Source organism: Protopterus annectens, chromosome 1.part2 (assembly GCF_019279795.1).
Source record: "Protopterus annectens isolate FY-2018-M chromosome 1.part2, PAN1.0, whole genome shotgun sequence".
NCBI lineage: Eukaryota > Metazoa > Chordata > Ceratodontiformes > Protopteridae > Protopterus > Protopterus annectens.
Genome location: NC_056727.1, coordinates 931215723 through 931235729, shown reverse-complemented (window position 1 = coordinate 931235729; position 20007 = coordinate 931215723). Strand labels below are relative to the sequence as shown.

Genomic DNA, 20007 nt, shown 5'->3' with positions numbered 1-20007 from the left:
GCTTCCAAATTGTGACAGTGTTGAGTCCAGACACTTTTTAGATACCATTGTAACTTCCTCATATGCAGTCCGGCATATGGTATTAGTAGTATGCAGGACGCCATGAACCCCAAGGCCTGCAGAATTTTTCTTGCAGGGAGTTGGGTTTTTGTTGCCATCAATTGAAAGTACTGAGTCAGTTGTCTTTGCTTGTCTGGCGTGAGATAAGCCATCTGGGCAGTTGTATTTAAGCTTGCACCCAGGAATATTATCTCTTGTGAGGGCACTAGTTTTGACTTATTTTCATTTATAGTGTATCCTAGGCCCATAAGTAATCTTTTTACAAACGCCAGATGATTTAGTAGAATGTCCTTGCTCTCTGCTTGAATAAGGCAGTCGTCCAAGTAGGGATATATTTGGATTCCTTTTTGTCTGCAAAATGCAATTACTGGTGCCAGACATTTTGTAAAGACCCTGGGCGCAGTAGATAAGCCAAAGGGCAGTGCAGATAATTGGTAATGCATTGTGCCAGCTATGAATCTGAGGTATCTTCTGCAATTTTGTCTGATTGGGACATGCAGATATGCCTTTTTGAGGTCCAAAGTAACAAGCCAAGCCTTCTTGCCCAGCATGGGAAGAAGTTGCTGTAGTCTCAACATTTTGAATTTCGGAACATCTAGGCAAGTATTTAGAATAGATAGGTCCAGTATGTGTCTCCAAGCTTTGTCCTTTCTGGGGACCAAGAAAAGTCATGAGTAAAATTCTTGTCCTTGTTCCTGTTGTAGCAATTTCTGAATAGCTCTCATGTCCATGAGGGTTGTAATTTGTTTTTGTGCCTCTGTCCATTGATTTTGTGGCAGGTCTGGCATTCCTTTTGGCCTTGGTAGAGTGTGAAAGTGGAACCTGTAACCTTGAGACACAATATTCAGTACCCATTTGTCTTGGCTGATTACATGCCAATTTTGTGAAAAAAGTGCTAGTTTTCCCCCTAAGGGAGCTTCCAAAAGGTAAGTGCTTGGCATTTGGAAGGGGAAGTCCCTGGGACTGTTGCCTATAAGGTTGTGACTTGTCTTCTCCTCCTTTTGGGGTTGAAGCACCCCACTGTTGTGGTCTGTAAGATCCTTGGGGCTGAGATCTGCCTCTAGGGCGCCTGTATCTGCCTCTTTGTGGTCTGTCTGACACTGGAAAGGACCAATTTTTTGAAGGCCAATTTCTGCTAAATCTAGGTGGCTGTACCTGTAAGAAATCCTTCACTGTTTGCATGGATTTTGCTTTATCCTCCATTTTCCTTAATACCTCTTCTGCCTTAATACCAAACAAGATATCATGCTGTAAAGGAGCATCCAATAATTTTGCCTTAACATGGTCAGGTAAACTTTGTTCTTTTAACCAAGCATGCCTTCGGATCACAGATCCAGTAACTGCGGCTCTACAAGATACCTCTAATGAATCAAAGCCACATTGCAGAGTATGTTTTCACTCTTGTTCAGCTGCATGCAATAAATCCTGCATTTCCTTATAATCAGGACCTTCTAAGCTTGTAAGCATTTTCTGTTTTAACAGCGACATTAAAAATTGTTGGTATTTAAGCATGTGGAACTGGCAATTTAAAGCCCTTACTGCTAAAGTTGCAGAAGTGTAAACTTTCTTCCCCCATCTATCCAATGCTCTAGAATCCCTGTCGGAGGGGACTGGATTTTTAGCAGTGGAAGCCTTTACCCCTTTGGGACCCTGGGAAATAGTTTCTGGATCAGCAGCAGGGTTTTTATAAAGAAATTTGTGAGAGTCAGGGACTCTGTAGTACCTTGTCTGGCTTGACTGGTGCTGGGGGCAAAGAATCAGGGGTTAAACTAGATTCAGAGAACACATCATCCACAATATCTAACACGGGTGGAATAGCAAGGGGCCTGTGCTGAGGCAATAAAAGAAAATCTCTGAGACTTTTCTTGGATTCTGAATAATCCTGGCTCTCCCAATGGAAATGCTCCCTCATGGTATGTAAAGTTTCCCCAAAAGAGTAATCCTCAGGAGGAGAGGCTGAAGAAATGGATTCCTCAGCATCAGAGTCCTCATAGGGGGGTATAGAGTATCCCTGATCTGAAGAGGAGTCAGTGGAAATGGAAACCTGATCAGAAGAATCATAGTCTGTATCCTGCCTAGGTCTTTTATCAGGAGGAGAATGGGAACCCCTGATCAGAGTAATTGAGCATCTGTTTCTTAGGCATGGAGGACTGTCCAGGAGAATGCTGTACTTGTTTCTTTGTCTTTAATGGTGTTTTAGACTTGGTTGTTGTTTTGAAGGTAAGCTGTGAAGGTCTGAAAACACCCTCAGAAGCCGGTGCCTGCTCGGCGGCTCCGGACCCATCTGAGGGATTAGTTTCCGTAGGCCCAATACCTTGAGTTTCCAGAGGCCTAGTTGTCTTCACGTGGGAGTCTGAGGCTCTGAGGTAGCGGGTGTCAGGGGCTGCGAAAGCACCTCCTGAGAACCAGCGACTGGCCTAGAAGAGGCTTTGTCGTCGGTTTTGGACCTCGGATGCCTGTTTTTTTCCTTGTGTCTGCGTTTTTTGTAAATTCCGGTCGTCGGTTGTTCCGACGGCATTCTATAATTGAACCTTCGGCCAAAGTAATGCAAAGCAAAATCAAACCAACGTTTAATAGTGAGTTTGTTAAATCTAGCATAAAACCGACAACTAATGACATCGTGGTCAGGGCCTAGGCATGGAATACAGTAAGAATGAAAATCCTTATGAGGTATTTGCTTCCCACAAAAAATACAGAGGTTTATTACACTGTTTTGTTTTTAATTATTAACTTTTACTGACACTGGTCTGAGGCAAGAAAAAGTAAAAGTTTCTCCAACGGGGTACTTAACTTTATTGAAGACTTCGGTTCTGAAATTCGAATTTAAAAATCTGAGGAGTCGACCGACCGGCCCTTGCGAACTGCTTTTGCTTCGGGCACCGTGCCACAAGAAAGACTGAAGAAAATGGTGTTGGTTGCATCTTATATTCCCCTGGCGCACTAACGTCAGGGAAGAAGCGACAGCAACCGACACCGGACCGAGATTTTGGAACTCTGACGAACTGCGGGACGCCTGCCAACAGGATAATCCAAGTGTAATGACTGCAACAGTGAAACACGATGAACATATCTACCTTCATCTACAAGCAAATACACCACATAGGTTGTATAGAATAGAGAAGTACAGATAAGACCCAGCAAAGGAAAGGGGGATGGTGGGTAACCTGGACTGCAACAGTGAATGCACTCGAACATCTACATTTACGGTAAGTACACAACTGTACTATGTTCATCGTGTTTCACTGTTGCAGTCATTACACTTGGGTTGAATCCCAAAGCTAAGGTTGGTCGGCTGGGGCTAAATAGGATTAGGAGAGGCTATGAGGCCCTGCAGAACTGCAGTGGCAAAGCCTGCTCTGGATTTAGAGTAGAGAGGTAAGTGATAGTGCTTTCTAAAAGTGTGCACTGAACTCCAACTTGCAGCCTCTAAGATGTGTCTGGTTGGTACTCCTCTTAGGAAGGCTGCTGAAGTGGCTGCTGCTCTGGTTGAATGTGGCCTAATGCCCTTAGGCACCGATTTGCCATGTTGTGAACAGCAGAAACGAATGCAGTGGCCTATCCACTTTGAAATAGTCTGCTTTGAGATAGCCTTTCCTTGTGACCCTGCAGCATATGCCACTAGAAGTTGTTCAGTCTTTCTGAAAGCTTTGGTTCTGTCCAAGTAGAAGTGTAGCTGCCTGTGAATGTCCAAAGAATGCAGACGTCTCTCACCCTTATTCTGTGGATTTGGATAAAAGGTAGGCAAATGAATTGTTTGATTCAGGGCCACACTGGACACTACCTTTGGCATAAATGTCGAGTTTGTCCTCAGAGAAACCCTGTCCGGATGGAAAATGATAAAAGGTTCCATGGCCATGAGTGCCTGTAACTCTGAGACTCATCTTGCAGAGGTTACTGCTAGGAGCAGAGCCGTTTTCCAGGATAAGAATTTTATATCAGCTGTAGAGGCTGGCTCAAAAGGAGGCAGTGTGAGTTTTTACAAGACATAATTTAGGTCCCATGCAGGTACTGGTGCTCTCCTTGGAGGTCTTATGTTTTTGGCTCCTCTGAGGTACTGCCTTAGTAATAGATGAGAAAAAAATAGGTGGCTCTGTATTGTAATGAGCTGAAATGGCAGAGGCATGAATCTTAATTGATGAAAAGGATAGGCCTTTTCCAGCATCTCAGTTAAGTATTACAAAATCTTTGGAATATTTGGTAGAATCGTGTCAATTCCTTGTGCCTGGTTCCAAACACAGAATCTCTTCCATTTTTCTGCATACGATTTTCTGGTGCTAGACCTCCTGGCCTCCAAAATAACATCCATCACTGCTTTAGAGAGAGGCGTGTTTTGAATGGTTACATTATCCGCCATGCTGCCAGATTTAATGTCCTGAGTTGGCTGTGCAGGATCTGACTGTTTTGTTGGGTCAATAAGCGAGGAATTTGGGGTAATGTCCAGGTTGGGCATTGAGACAAGTTCTTTAGGATTGGGTACCAGTGCTGGCGGGACCAGTCTGGGGCAATCAGTATCATTTTTGGCCTCTCTTGTCTGACCTTTAGGAGTACCTTGGGGAGAAGAGGCAGTGGGGGAAAGGCATATTACTGTTAAGTTTTTCCAACTGAAAGATAGAGCATCCACTTTCCATGCTTGCTTGTGATAAGTCCTTGTGCAGAATCTCTGCAGTTGGCAGTTGTGAGGGGAGGCAAATAGGTCTATGTCCAGGCATCCCCAAGTTCCTTATCATCATGTTGAAGACTTGTGGATCCAATTTCCACTCGTGGGGATCCATTAGGTTTTTCTGCTTAGTCCATCTGCCAGAGAATTTATCTTTCCTGGCAGGTATTGTGCTTGCAGATGTACTTGGTAAGTCAAAGGTGTGTCCCACAAAGTCATGGCTAGTCTGCAGACGGGGTAGGAATGTGTGCCTCCCCTGCTTGTTTATGTACCACATGACTGTAGTATTATCCGTCTTTATCAATAGTTGTCCTGGATGAAGTAGATCCTTGAAGGCTGTCAGGGCATTTTGAACAGCTAGCATCTCTTTTTGAGTGATATGTAGATGCATTTGGTTTGCGGGCCATGTGCCCTGAATACATCTTCTTGCCATATGGGCCCCCCAGGCATAATCTGATGCATCTGCTGTTAATGTCTGCCTGGCTGTGGATAAAGTGAAAGGCTGTCCCTTGTGGTGGTAGGCCTTTGCCCACCATCGAAACTCCTGTTGCAGGCAGGGAATGAGGGTAATTATTGTTTCCAGGCTGTGGCAATGTTGAGTCCAAACACTTTAGATACCATTGTAGTTTCCTCATATGCAGTCTTGCATATGGAATTAGCAGAATGCAGGATGCCATGAAGCCCAATGCCTGCAGAATTTTTCTTGCAGATAAATGGGTCTTTGTTGCCAACATTTTGAAATAAGTAGTCAGTTGTCTTTCTTTTCTGGCGTGAGACAAGCCATCTGGGCATTTGTATTTAAGCTTGCACCCAGGAATATTATCTCTTGAGAGGGTACTAGTTTTGATTTCTTTTCATTTACTGTGTACCCTAGGCATGTTAGTAAACTTTTTACAAACGCCAAATGCTGTAGTAGAATGTCCTTGTTCTCTGCTTGAATAAGGCAGTCGTCCAAGTAAGGATATATTTGTATTCCTCTTAGCATGCAAAATGCAATTACTGGTGCCAGGCATTTTGTGAAGACCCTGGGCGCAGTAGATAAGCCAAAGGGCAGTGCAGAGAATTGGTAGTGCATTGAGCCAGCTATAAATCTGGGGTATCTTCTGCATGATTGTCTGATTGGGACATGCAGGTATGCCTCTTTTAGGTCTAAAGTCACAAGCCAAGCATTCTTGGCCAGCATGGGCAGAAGCTGCTGCAAAGTCAACATCTTGAATTTTGGTATATCCAGGAATGTGTTCAAAATAGATAGGTCCAGTATTGGTCTCCAGGCCTTGTCCTTTCTGGGTACCAAGAACAGTCTCGAGTAAAATCCATGTCCCTGCTCTTGCTCTGGTACTTGTTGAATGGCCCCCAAGTCCATAAGGGATGAAACTTGTTTTTGCACCTCTGCCCATTGATTTTGTGGGAGATCTGGCCAGCCGTTTGCCTTTGGCAGGGTATGGAAATTAAACTTGTAGCCTTGTGACACTATATTTAGAACCCACTTGTCCTGGGTTATAATGTGCCAGTTTTGTGAAAAAAGTGCTAATTTTCCCCCTAAGGGTGCTGCCAGGACATAAGTGCTTGGTGCCGGCAGGGGGAAGTCATTGGGACTGTTTCCTGCATGGCTGTGATTTGTCTTCTCCAACTTTGGAGGTAGAAGCACCACATCGCTTTGACCTGTATGAACCTTGGGCCTGGGATCTGCCTCTAGGGCATCTGGATCTGCCCCTTTGAGGTCTGTCTTAGACACAGGAAAGGACCAATTCTTTGTAGGCCAGTGTCTACTAAACCTAAGTGGCTGTACTTGTAAAAAATCTTTGACAGTTTGCATAGATTTAGCTTTGTCCTCCATTTTCTTTAACACCTCTTCTGCCTTAACACCAAACAAAGTATCATGCTGTAAATGTGCATCTAATAATTTAACTTTAACATGATCAGGCAGATTTTGTACCTTTAACCAAGCATGCCTTCTAATTACTGAACCCGTAACTGCAGCCCTGCAGGAGGCCACCAAATAATCAAAACCACATTGCAAAGTATGCTTTCCAACTTGTTCAGCTGCATGCAATAAAGCCTGCATTTCCTTCTTTTCTGCACACTGAGAGTTTAACATTTTCTGTTTAAGCAATGCCATGACATGTTGCTGATATTTGAGCATATGAAACTGACAGTTTAAGGCCCTTATAGCCAAGGTAGCAGATGTGTAAACCTTATTCCCCCCATCTATCCAGTGCCCTAGAATCCCCGTCAGAAGGGGTAGGGTTTTTTGCAGCGGAAGCCTTAACTCCTTTGGGACCCTGTGAAATAGTTTCTGGGTCTGCAGCAGGGTTCTTAAAAAGGAATTTATGAATCATGAACCCTGTAATCCCTGTCAGGCTTAACAGGAGCTGGAGGTAAGGAGTCAGGGGTCAGACTAGTCTCCGAAAACACATCTACAATGTCTAACACAGGTGGAATGGCTAAAGGCCTGTGTTGAGGTAGTAAAAGGAAATCCCTGAGCCTCTTTTTAGATTCTGAAAAATCTTGGCTCTCCCCAGTGGAAATGCTCCTCATGGTATGCAAGGTTTCCCCAAAAAAACAGTCCTCTGGAGGGGAAGCTGAAGGTATAGATTCTTCAGCATCAGAATCCTCATGGGGGGAAGAGAATATTCCTGATCAGAGGAGGTATCAGAAGAAATAGAAATCTGATCTGAAGATTCATAGTCAGTCTCTTGCCTAGGCCTTTTATCTGGAGGGGGATGGGAACCCCTGATCAAGGTAATCAAGTCTTCGGCCATTTTGAGCATCTGTTTTTTGGGCATAGAGGCCTGTCCAGGTGGCTCTTGAGTTTGTTTCTTTGCTTGAGAAGGTGCTTTAGCCTTCGCCTTTGAAGCTGAAGTCAGTTTAATGTAAAGATGTTTAGGTCTGAATGCACCCTCAGAAGCCGGTGCCTGCTCAGTGGCTCCAGACCCATCTGAGGGAATAGTGTCCGAGGCTCCAATACCTTGAGTTTCCAGCGGCACAGCCGACTCCACGTGGGAGTCGGTAGCGGTCTGCGACTCTAAAGTAGCGGGCATCAGGGGCTGCGAAAACGCCTCACTGAGAACCGGCGAACCAGCGACTGGCTTAGGAGAAGCTTTGTCATCTGTTTTGGACCTAGGTTGTTTATCTCTCTCCTTTTCTTTGCGTTTTTTGTGAACTCAGATAGTCGGATGGCTATCCGATGACATTTCTGGATAATTGAACCAGCGTCCAAAATAGTTTAAAGCAAAATCATACGGAAGCTTAATAGTGAGTTGGTTAAATCTAGCACAAAACCGACAAACAGAAACGTTGTGATCAGGGCCTAGGCAATACAGTAAGAATGAAAATCCTTATGAGGTACTTGCTTTCCACAAGAAATACAATTATTAACTTTTTCCTGACATTGGTCTGGAGCAAGAAAAAAGTTTCCCCAACGGGGTACTTAGCTTTATTGAAGACTTCGGGTCTGAAACCCAAACACGAAAATCTCAGGAGTTGGCCGACTGGCACTTGCGAACTGCTTCTGCTTCGGGCACCACGCGGCAAGAAAGACTGAAGAAAATGGTGTCGGCTGCTTCGTTTATACCCCTGACGACCTGAAATCAGGGAAGGGGCGACAGCAGCCGACGCAGGACCTTGGAATTCAGGCCGACTGAGGGCAACCTGCCAGCAGGATTACCCAAATGTAATGACTGCAACAGTGAAACATGAAGATCATCAGCAGCCCTGCAAGAGGCCTCTAAAGAATCAAAACCACATTGCAAAGTATGTTTTCCAACTTGTTCAGCAGAATGCATTAAATCCTGTAATTCTTATTTTCCACACAGTCAGGAATCAACATCATTTTCTGTTTAAGCAGTCCAATAACATGTTGCTGATACTTTAACATATGAAACCGGCAGTTTAAAGCCCTAATGGCCAAGGTTGCAGAAGTGTAAACCTTCTTACCTCATCTATCCAGCATCCTGGAGTCTCTATCAGAGAGGGTAGGATTTTTAGCAGTAGAAGCCTTAATGCCCTTGGGCCCCTGTGAAATAGTCTCTGGATCTGCAATAGAATTTTTGAAAAGGAGTTTGTGGGTCTCAGGGACCCTGTAGTATCTGTCAGGTTTTCAGGGAGCAGGAGGCAGGGTATCAGGGTCCAAACTAGATTCCGAAAAAGCATCAACAATGTTTAGTACAGGAGGAATAGCTAAAGGCCTATGCTGAGGTAGGAGAAGGAAATCCCTAAGCCTCTTTTTTGAATCAGAAAAATGCTGGCTTTCCCAGTGAAAATGCTCCCTTAGAGTATGTAAGGTTTCCCCAAAAGAAAAATCCTCAGGAGGGGAAGCAGAGGGAATGGAGTCCTCTGCATCAGAATCTTCATAAGTAGATAAGGGCAAATCCAGATCATCAGAAGAATCAGAAACAGAATCCTGATCAGAAGATTCATAATCAACTTCAGTCCTAGGCCTCTTAGAAGGGGGGGGGGGGTTGGCTACCCCTGATTAGAGTTATTAGATCTTCAGTCATTCTTATTTGTTTTTTAGGCATAGAGGCCTGAGCATGTGGCCTGGGCATCATTTTTTTAGGCATGGATCGAGATTTTAGGCCTAAGTACAGAAGGAGGCATTGGTTTAATATGCAAGTCCGTAGGCCTGAATACACCCTCAGAAGCCAGTACCTGCACAGCAGCTCCGGACCCATCAAAGGTAGAGACATCCGTGGGTTCCACTGTTGAAGCATCTTGCAGCATACCTGACTCAAAATGGATCTCAGCAGAGGCCTGCGAATCAGAAGTAGCGGGTATCAGGGGCTGCGTAAGCACCTCACTGAGTACCGGCGAACTGGCGACTGGCTTAGAAGAAGCGTCATTGGCGGTTTTGGAACTTTGCGACCTGTCTCTGTCTTTATCTTTGAGTTTTTTCAGAATCCTGGTAGTCGGATGGCTAACTGATGACATTTCTGGATAATTAAACAGAGAACCGAAACATTTAGAGGCGAAAATATACCGATGACGGACAGTGCGCTGATTAAATAAAGCACAAAACTGAAAGCAAGGTATGTCGTGGTCAGGGCCTAGGCAAGGAATACAGTACGAATGAAAATCTTTATGAGGTATTTGCTTTCCAGAAGTAATGCAATTATTAACTTTTACTGACATCTGTAGAAGCAAGAAAAAGTTTCCCCAATGGGGTACTTAGCTTTAGTTGAAGACTTCGGTTCTGAAACTCGAAAAAGAAAATTTCAGGAGTCGGCCGACCAGCACTTGCGAACTGCTTCTGCTTCGGGCACCGCACGGCAAGAAAGACTGTTGTAATGGCATCGGCTGCATGTTTTATACCCCTGACGACCTGGCGTCATGGAAGAAGGGACAGCAACCGACGCAGGCCCCAAGACTTTGTTAATCAGGCCGGCTGAGGGCTACCTGCAAGCAGATAACCCAAATGCAATGACTGCAACAGTGAAACACGAAGAACATCTTCAAATCTGCAGAGGCAGCTGGTTCAAAGGGAGGCAGAGTAAGTTTTTCCAGGACAAAATTAAGATCCCAAGCAGGAGGTCTTCTGGGAGGTCTAAGATTACCAGCTCCCCTCAGGAACTGTTTCATCAAGGGGTGAGAAAAAAACGGGTTGCTCAAAAGAACAATGAACTGAAATTGCCGAAGCGTGAATTTTGACTGAAGAAAAGCAAAGTCCATCATTAGGCAATCCTGCTAGGTAGTCAAGAATGAGTGAAAGAGAAGGATGAAAAGAGTCTTCTCCTTTAGCTAGCATCCAAGGGCAAAATCTCTCCCATTTATCTGCATAGGATTTTCTTGGGCTAGGCCTCATTGCCTCATGAAGAACTTCAACCACCTGTTGGGAAAGATTTTAAGGTATTAGCCAGGCAGTTAAATGCAGAGTTTGAAGATGAGGATGAAGGAACTTTCCCTCTCCCTGAACCAACAGATCTGGTACCAGGGGAAGATGCCAAGGCTGAGCCTGAGAAAGACTGCGAAGGAGTGGATACCAATGCTGCCTGGGTCAGTCTGGAACTATCAGAATAGCCTTTGGTTTTTCGTCCCTTATCTTTAGCAGTACTCTGAGAAGAAGAAGCAGAGGAGGGAATGCATAAACTGAGAGATGTGTCCATGGGAAGGGCAACACATCCACCCTCCAAGCTTTGTTGTGAAACTCCCTGGTGCAGAAGGTTGGAAGGAGATGATTGGTCTGAGAGGAGAAAAGATCCACTTGTGGGGTGCCCCAATGATGAGTGATGCGATGGGAAATGTTCCTGTTCAGTTGCCACTCATAAGGATCCAGAACAAGTCTGCTCAAATGATCTGCCAAGGAGTTTAGCCTCCCTGGAAGATAGTGGGCTATTAGATGTAAGCCCACAGATGCTGCTATGGACCATAGTCTCATGCTTTGTCTGCACAAGGGGTAAGAGCGAGTCCCCCCTTGCTTGTTGATGTGCCACATGACTGTGGTATTGTCTGTCCTGATCAGCAGAGTCCCAGGGTAGAGTAGGTCCTTGAAAGCCAGCAAGGCCTGCTTCACTGCCATCAATTCTTTTACGTTTATGTGCAGATGAATCTGCTGGGTGCTCCAAGTCCCCTGTATGCCCCTGCCCTCCAGATGAGCCCCCCATGCAACATCTGAGGCGTCTGTGGTGAGAGTCTGGCTGGCAGGCGGAAAGGCAGACCCTTGTTCTGAGAACAGGCTGTCGCCCACCAGAGGAACTCCATTTGTAGACAGTGAATCAGGGGAAGAATCAAGTCCAAGTCCTGTGTGTGTTGACACCAAAGGTTCTTGAGGTACCACTGAAGTTCTCATATGCAGCCTTGCATATGGGACCATCAAACTACATGAAGCCATGAACCCCAGTGCTTGCAGGAATTGCCTTGCAGAGAAGCTGGGTCATGGTTGCCAAATTCATGAAGTAAGCGGAAAGATCTTCTTGCTTCTGTTGAGGGAAGAATACCATCCGGGTGGCTGTATTGAGACTCGCTCCCAGGAAAACAATCTCCATTGAAGGAACCAACTTTGACTTCTTTTCGTTAAGTGTGTAACCCAAAGAGGTGTGTGTGTTCTTCACAAAATCCAAATCCTTTTCTAATTGTTCTGGGGAGTTTGTTTGAATGAGAGTCTCGTCCAGGTAAGGATAAATTTGAATGTTTCTCTGCCTGCAAAAAGCAATGGCTGTAGCCAGGCACTTTGTAAAAACTCTGGGAGCAGTAGAGAAGCCAAAAGGGCAATGCAGAGAATTGAAAGTGTTGCTCCCCAGCCCTGAAGCGAAGGAACTGCCTGCAACTTTCCCTTATTGGGATGTGCAGATAAGCCTCCTTGAGATTCAAAGTTACCAGCCATGAATCCTTGCCCAGCATTAGTAGTAATTGTTGAAGGGTGAGCATTTTGAATTTGGGAATCACCAGAAAAGTGTTTAGAATGGACAGATCCAGAATAGGGTGCCAGGTTCCCCCTTTCCTGGGTACCAAAAAAGCCTTGAATAAAAACCTAGGCCTGCCTGATTTGCAGGAACTGGCTCTATGGCCCCCATAGTCAGTAGAGAAAAAATTTAAGTTTCTACTTCTGCCTTGAGAGTACTGGGTATGTCTGGGTACCCTTGCAAAACAGGGAAGGTGTGAAAGTAAAACTTGTAACCTTGGTTTACTATATTGAGCACCCATTTGTCATCTGTGATGGTAGACCATACCCTCTGCGAACCTGGCTAACCTTCCCCCCATAGGGAAACCTAAGGTCCACAGAGGTAGGTACAAGAAAGCTGGAGTCATTGAGAATGCTTGCTTCGGGAAGCTGGCTTAGAGCTCCCTGATTTAGCAGAAGAATGCCATTGTTTAGCCCTTTGAGGGGCAGAAGCCTGCCCTCTGGAAGATCTGAAACCCCTAGGCCTAGAGCGAGACCCTGCTTCCCTGGATCAGGGAAAGACCAATTCTTGGAAGGATAATGCCTACTAAACCGAGGAGGCTGAACCTGAAGGAAGTATTTTACAGCTTGCACAGATTTTGCTTTATTCTCCAACTTTTTCAGTACCTCCTCAGCCTTATTACCAAAAAGATTAAACTTGTGCAAAAGAACATCCAGCAATTTAGACTTAACTGGTTCAGAAAGAGGCTGCTCCCTGAGCCAAGCATGCCTTCTAATTACAAAACCAGTGGCTGTTGCCCTGCAGGAAGCCTCCAAAGTGTCAAAACCACAATGAAGTGAATGCTTATTAACTAAAGTGGCAGAATTCAGTAAGTCTTGTAATTCTTTGTTTTCAGTCATGGATGGAATATCTTCAAGTTTAGCCTTAATAGCCTCCAATGTATGCTGCTGATACTTAAGCATGTGAAAAAGACAATTCACGGATCTAATGGCAAGAGTTGCAGAAGTATAGACTTTTTATCCCACCTGTCCAAGGCCCTAGATTCCTTATCAGAAGGCACAGGGTTTCTAGCAGTAGTAGCCTTAACCTTTGGGGCCTTGAAAAATAATTTCTGTATCAGCAGTAGGGTTTCTGAAAAGGAATTGATGAGATTCAGGAACCCTGTAATATCTATCCCGTTTTCTGGGGGCAGGAGGAACAGAATTAGGAGTTAAAGAATTTTCCATGAAAACATCATCCACAATTTCCAAAACTGGAGGTATAGCCAGAGGCTTACGCTTTGACAAATCTAAAAATTCCCCGATTCTTTTCTTAGACTGGCAAACTCCTAACATTCCCATTTGAAATGCTCCCTAAGAGTATTCAAAGTATCCCAAAAGGAAAAATCTTCTGGAGGGAAGGCAGAAGGGATAGAGTCCTCAGCATCAGAATCCTCTAAGGCAGAAAAAAGTTGAGAATTTCCTTCTTCACCAGCAGACATACTGGAAATCTCAGAATCCGAGACAGACAAAACATCAGGAGATAATTCCCTAGCCCTCTTTAAAGGGGGGGGGATGAGAGCCCCTAATCAGGGAAAGATCATCACCAGCCATCTTTATCAACTGGGACTGAGGTACACGAGAGGAGGCCGAAGCCTGTTTGTGAATAGGTTTGCGGCTGGAAGGTTTACTAGCAATACGGAGGGACTCGAGAGGGCTAGCAACTGCAGAAGTCTGAGCTAAGGTAATCGTCTGGTTCTGGTCTCATGTCGAAAAGAAGAGGTGTCAGAAGCCGGTGCCTGCAAAGCGGCTCCAGACCCATCTGAGGGGGTGACAGGCAGACGGTCTGAAGACGAAATAGCAGCCTGCGGCATGGAGGACTCCGTAAAGGTCTCGGCAGAGGCTTGTGGCTGAAAATCTGCGGACTGCAGGGGCTGCGAAAGCATCTCACTGACTACCGCTGTGCTGACAACCAATTTCACAGGTGTGTCATCAGTAGATTTAACCCTAGGCCTGTCGCGGTCCTTGTCTTTGCGTTTCCTAGGAAGATCCGAAGTCCGGAGACCAGAAGATGCCATACCGACGAACTTAGGCCAGACTCCGAATTGCTTATACAAAATCTTAGCTCTACGGCGTAAGGTACTCAGGTTAAAGGAAGCACAGAGAACACAGTTAGGGACGTCGTGCTCAAGGCCCAAACAAGTTATACAATAGGAATGGAAATCACGGTGCGGAATCTGTTTTCTGCAAGCAAGACAGTTATGAACTTAATCTGACATTTGTTAGAGCAAGAAAAGAGGATCCCCAACGGGGTACTTGTCTGACTGCGTCTTCAACTTGTTAGTCGGAAAATGAAACAAAGGCAAACAGCCAGCCGGCACTAGTGTGAATTGCATCTGCTTCGGGCTCCGTGGCAAGAAAGACTGAGGAAATGATGTCGGCTGCCTCCCTTTATACCTGATGTACTGACATCAGTTTTACAACCGGTGTCAGCTGACGTTATACACCAAGGACTCTGGTATTCGGGCTGACTGAGGGCTACCGGGAGCCAGATAACCCATATGTGAAGACTGCAACAGTGAAACACGAAGAACATCCTTTATTTCTAAAACTATACCATAAACTATATACATTACATTCAGAAGTAAATTAACATGATTGGTGTAATTAAAGACTTTTCTTGTGTTAGACATAAGATTATTACAGGTAGAAGGCAGTAGTAGTAAAAACAGATACAGATAACATAGTTGGGTATGCAGTAAATTTACCAAACTGAGAAAATCAATTACAGAGATAATTAATTACACCTTAATTCATGCAGTTTATCATGAAAGGTTATAGTTATGGTTGGGAATAACCTATTTACTTCGATAACACATGCATTAGTACTTGACAGTTCTGTACATTTTTTTTTAAACGAGGGAATGGTGCTTCGGTAAAATTTTAAATGCTCTTAGACATGCTTATGAAGTTGTTCCAAGTTAAAGATTTGAGATTAATCCAGTTGTGAGAAATATATAGCTTAAGCAGGTAAAAAGACAGTTATTAGAATGATTTAGTTATAGTGGGGAGGTGAAGATGGACTATGAAGAACTGATAACGGTCATAACACAGCCTTGACCTCAGGAACAGATTTTTATTATCTTGCACATTAAAATAGTCTGTAACCTTCTAGGCTACATACAGTGCCTGAATACATGGAGAATATCTGTGTTGTCTGAACTGCAGTCCCTACAGAATTTTGTACAGGAAGGAAAATACTGAGCTTTTTATAAATGGCGCAAGACAAGAATTCTTAAGGATCACAAAGTGTGTATAATAAAGTTTTAAAATGGATATATTTAAAATAATTTTCCTATAGATTTTTTAATAAAATAGTTTCACGTGATAGAAGGGTCAAAGGAGGGTTACATGGGCAATGCTAGACAGGCAGATCCCTAAGACTGAGAGGATTGCTTGGATTATCCTTTTTTTTTTTCTTTACACCACCCATGTTAGCATCTAGTTTGGTGGAAGTTGCTTTGTGGTCAGCTGCAGCACTGATATTTACTAGTGAAGTCTTTACTGTTTGAAAGTGTAAAGTCATCAAAAGCTTAAACTTAATGCAGCCTGTTTCAACCACGGAAAACCACCACCACTACAAATTATGCAATCTATTTAATGTAGCATAAGGTTCACATTTGTGGTACAGACATGCAGTTGCTTAAAAAAGAGCAGCACAGTTACACATGCTTTACTGCAGCATTTCCTACAGTCTGAGCAGCAATCTGCATATGCACAGAGTTGACTGGGGGAATGTCCGTCCATTTGCCCCCCCCCCCCCCCGAGTGGTGATTTGAAGGGGACACAAATGCCAGCATGAGGTTATGAAGGGAACAGTTTCTGCACTGAATCCTCAAATGTGGAATGAAGCTGTTGAGTGGTTTCAAGTACAATTTTCAGCTATGCTGTTTGACAAAACTTTTTAATCCAGGATGAGTTGTTTTCTGTATTTGCAAAACTCGCTCATCTAAACACCCCCCCCCCCCACACACTTTTAATGCATCTTCTCACTGCCCACGAAAAATGGAAATCTCCCCTAAGTAAGTCTGAATCCATGAAATGAAATCCCTAACCTCCCTTCTGGCACAAAAATAAACCTTCCCACACGGATTCCACTGAATGATATTCTGGTGTTCACAACAGCACTCCGTAAGTACAATACGGCTCCCGTAATCTTCCATCCAGCACATTGGACAGTCTTCAGCGTCTCCACAAGATAATGGACCTGACATTCCAAATCACTTTTGCCCTCATTTGTTTTAATGCTGTGGTGTTTAATTTGAAAAAGCACTGATTTTTTATATCCACAACTTTCAGCATTAGACTCCACAACTCAGCTTCTTCCTTACTACATCCACCAGACACAAACACAAAACTCCCCTCCATCTAACAAAATGACTGTAAACTACACTAAACATGTACCTGCTGCACACAACCTTTGGGTACAGTATTATAAATCAACAAACTTACCCTTTGACAATCAATGCAACAAAAAGTACAGCTGTGTACACTTACCATACATGTAGATGTTAGAGTGTATTCACTGTTGCATCTGTGATGACTGCAACAGTGAAACACAAAGAACATCACAATGGTCCATACTTTAGACACTCACACATACACACTACTTGTAGAGCGCATGATGACAAATGGCTTATAAAAAAAATTAGGCTACAATTCACTGGAATCAGATTGGGGTCTATAGAACTGAGCGGTAGGACTACAGGATGGATTGATATGGAAAATGTATCCAGCAGGATAGGTTTATAACAACTCAGTGAAGACTAGGAGTTTACTATGGAGTATTACAGAGGGCAAAACAGCAAGGAAGCAAACACTACACTATGAGAGAAATACTTTAGATGATCCTTTGGTTTACTAGATAAATTATGTCCATCTTCCACAAATCGAACTTACCACATGGTGCCATCTTTTCAAGCAGAGTGCTTTGCTACGGGTAAAAAGTGATACAAATGAAGTAAACAGTAGTAAATGGTACTTATCCCCCCACTATCAACTGTGACATGGAACACACTATTTAGGGTAAGTTGCGTACGCACTACTGAAGTCAAATGTGAAGCAGTATGGAAGGACCATCAGTGGAACAGTTTCCCTGATTCCATGAAAGTCTTTCTACCATGACTTGGTGACAAAATATTACACAAACAGATATGAAGTTTTTTTTTTTTAAATAATGTTTAAGGTGTTTACTTCACAGGCACAAGGTTCAGGGTTTGATTCTCACTTTTCTAAGGGAAATTGGCTATGTTTAAAATGACCCCACAAGGACTGCTAGTCTAGTACTTGCCTATGAACCTATAAACCACATTTTATATTTCCCCACTGTGCTGATGGCTTTTAAACCAAACAGTCCAACACATCTTAAATAAGAAATAAAGCTATTTCGATCATTCAGCACTTTGCTCAGAACTAATTTGTATACAGAAACTAATAAACTGTAACATATTAAAGCAAATGCAAAAAGCACCACTGGAAATTCTGGAATGTTTGTGCAAAGAACACAAAATATAATGAACAATGTCAACTAGTAATCACACAGGAAACGCATTCAAGGGGGTTGCCCTATAAATTACTTTGTAAAGAAAGTTGAAGAGGTCAGTCAGAAATGGTAAACACTTAACTGATGACATACTTTTTTTTTTGAACAGGGTGAGACAGTGGCATGAAACATAGAAAGCAACAGAGCAATTTAAAAAAATACAGAAAAAATGGGATGTAAACTTATCAAACATTAAAGCCATTTGAACTCTGCATGTCAACTTCAAGATGACTCTATTGGCCATCAGACACTACAGCACCTGTACAGAGTACCTCAGGTTGTTATACTGACTGTTTATTATGTGAGACAGTAGAACAAGCTGTACTGTAAACCACAATTATTATATTGGTTTGTATATGCATATTCTTCTATAAAAAAATTTTTTAGCACTGGTTTACACTGTGAAATTCTTTTCAAAGGACAGTAATTCATATTTGTTATGCATTCAAATTAAGGTTGGAAACTGTACTAAGTTTCATGACTTTACTGGCATACAAAAACAAATGCCCTCAGGCAAGTTATTTTAATGCCATGTTGAACTAACGTTTACTGCATACACTTTTGCAAACATGTGCAAACACAAATGCTCTACTTCAGCAGTACATGCAAAACTAAAAACAGCTTCTTATCTTCAGTCATAATGACAAAACACAGTAACTGCTGTGCGGGAAACATTTGAAAACATTAAGCTGCACTGGAGCATATTTACTGTAGTATGTACAATAGCAGCGAAATGCATTCCTGTCATCCCAGACTGACAAAATGGTGACCATGAAAGTGTAAAGACATGGTTAAAATCTGTTGCTTTACTTAAATGCACCAACCTTATGAGCTTTAAGAATGTTGCCTTCATGCCACCCCAAATTTTTGAAAGCTCTGAGCTGTGGAATGACAGACACTCTCACTATGTAGATTATCAAAATTAATTACCTCCTTTGTATTTCCAGCTCTTCCGGGGTTGGACCATTCTGTACCTGAGGGGGAAGCTGAGAATTCTGACGTGGTAACGTTGGACCTAACATGAAAAAAAAAATAACAGATGTGCATAAATTATTTTGCAAATAAATATCTGAAAAATATCAATGACTCAATTATATTTATAAATACATTTAAACTCCTAAATACAAATCACTGAAGTGCATCAGCAAAAACAAACTGGTCAAAAACTTGCATGTGATCAAGTCCCGAGTTAGTAACTCACATCTGTACCTAACCCCGTGGCAAAGAACTTTCCTTAAATATATTTAGTTGTACCTTCATTTATGACAAATGACCAGAATTTTCCAACACAGTCTTTGCCAATTTAGTCTCCCCTTCAAGGGTAAGGGTTGTGCAGTAGTGATTTAACTTCCATTTTTAAACAGTCAATTGTTACGTTTGTTTCTGTATGTCATACCCATGACCCTCTTCCCAAAAATGTACTGTTACTAATGTAGAAAGTCTGTGCAAGACCAGCTAAGGGCATCCTATAATGCACGACCACTAAAAGGTCACCCTCCACTGACTTGAGCCCCTTAGCTTCATGCTCCAACATTCACAATGCCAGCTGATTTTTGGGCATCAGCAGTGCACACAACAGCTTAACTACTGCAACACCTGTCCAAAAAGATCATTCATATTTCAAAATTTTATTTAGGAAAATTTAATAAGCGAAGCCAAACTGTTCAAGCTATCACACTTCTTTCAAACAGCAACATGGGATCAAAGGAATGTTACTCTGCTACACAGAAGAGCAACCTAATGCACAAAACATTAACTGGAGTGTCACTAGCTAGGCCACATTTGCACCTCTGAGTGGGAGCAGGCCCTCCCAAAAGCTCAGGGAGGCGCTGAATGGGTTCCCACTCTACTGGCTAGTCTTGATTAGAGTCCGGAGTTCATAGCAGAGCTAAATGATTCAAAGCATGGTCTGGAGGCTGTACTCAGCCATATCTCACCACTGTGAGAAGTGCATCCAGCAGCATGACTCTGCCATTGACCAACTGAGAGAAGAATCATATGCAAACAACGATAAAGAATGTTTGAGAATAGTTTGGACTCTCCAGAAGCTTCAAACCTACTTGTACAGTAGAAGATTTAGTTATCACGTCAGAATCCCTAAAAATCATTACATGGCTGCTCTAACAGTGGTTGAGATTACATGCTTATAACACGACAGTGGAGAACATCAACGGTGTCAGGAATACAAGGATAGGTAACCTTTCGAGACAAGGGACTAGGTAGAGTAGTTTAAGCAATCCATCTTTAACCCAAGCTGTGCTTCTTGGTAATGTTTCAAAGCAGAAATATAGAAAAAATTATGCAAATGAAACGCAAAGTGAAACTCGTACAGATAAGAGACACAGTACTTAGAGCTAGTGTTTTAGAAACTAT

At 43.1% G+C, this 20007-nt stretch overlaps 1 protein-coding gene across 8 annotated transcripts in view; it reads right to left on the bottom strand.

Moving 5' to 3' along the window:
• The window catches only part of ENAH (ENAH actin regulator), a 1657477-nt gene that overhangs the window by 576801 nt on the left and 1060669 nt on the right, over positions 1 to 20007 (bottom strand). For all 8 annotated transcript variants that reach the window (XM_044059827.1, XM_044059830.1, XM_044059831.1 and 5 more), the window contains one exon: positions 18565 to 18649. In XM_044059827.1, the coding sequence (XP_043915762.1) occupies positions 18565 to 18649 (85 nt within the window). The remainder of the gene's footprint in view (positions 1 to 18564; positions 18650 to 20007) is intronic.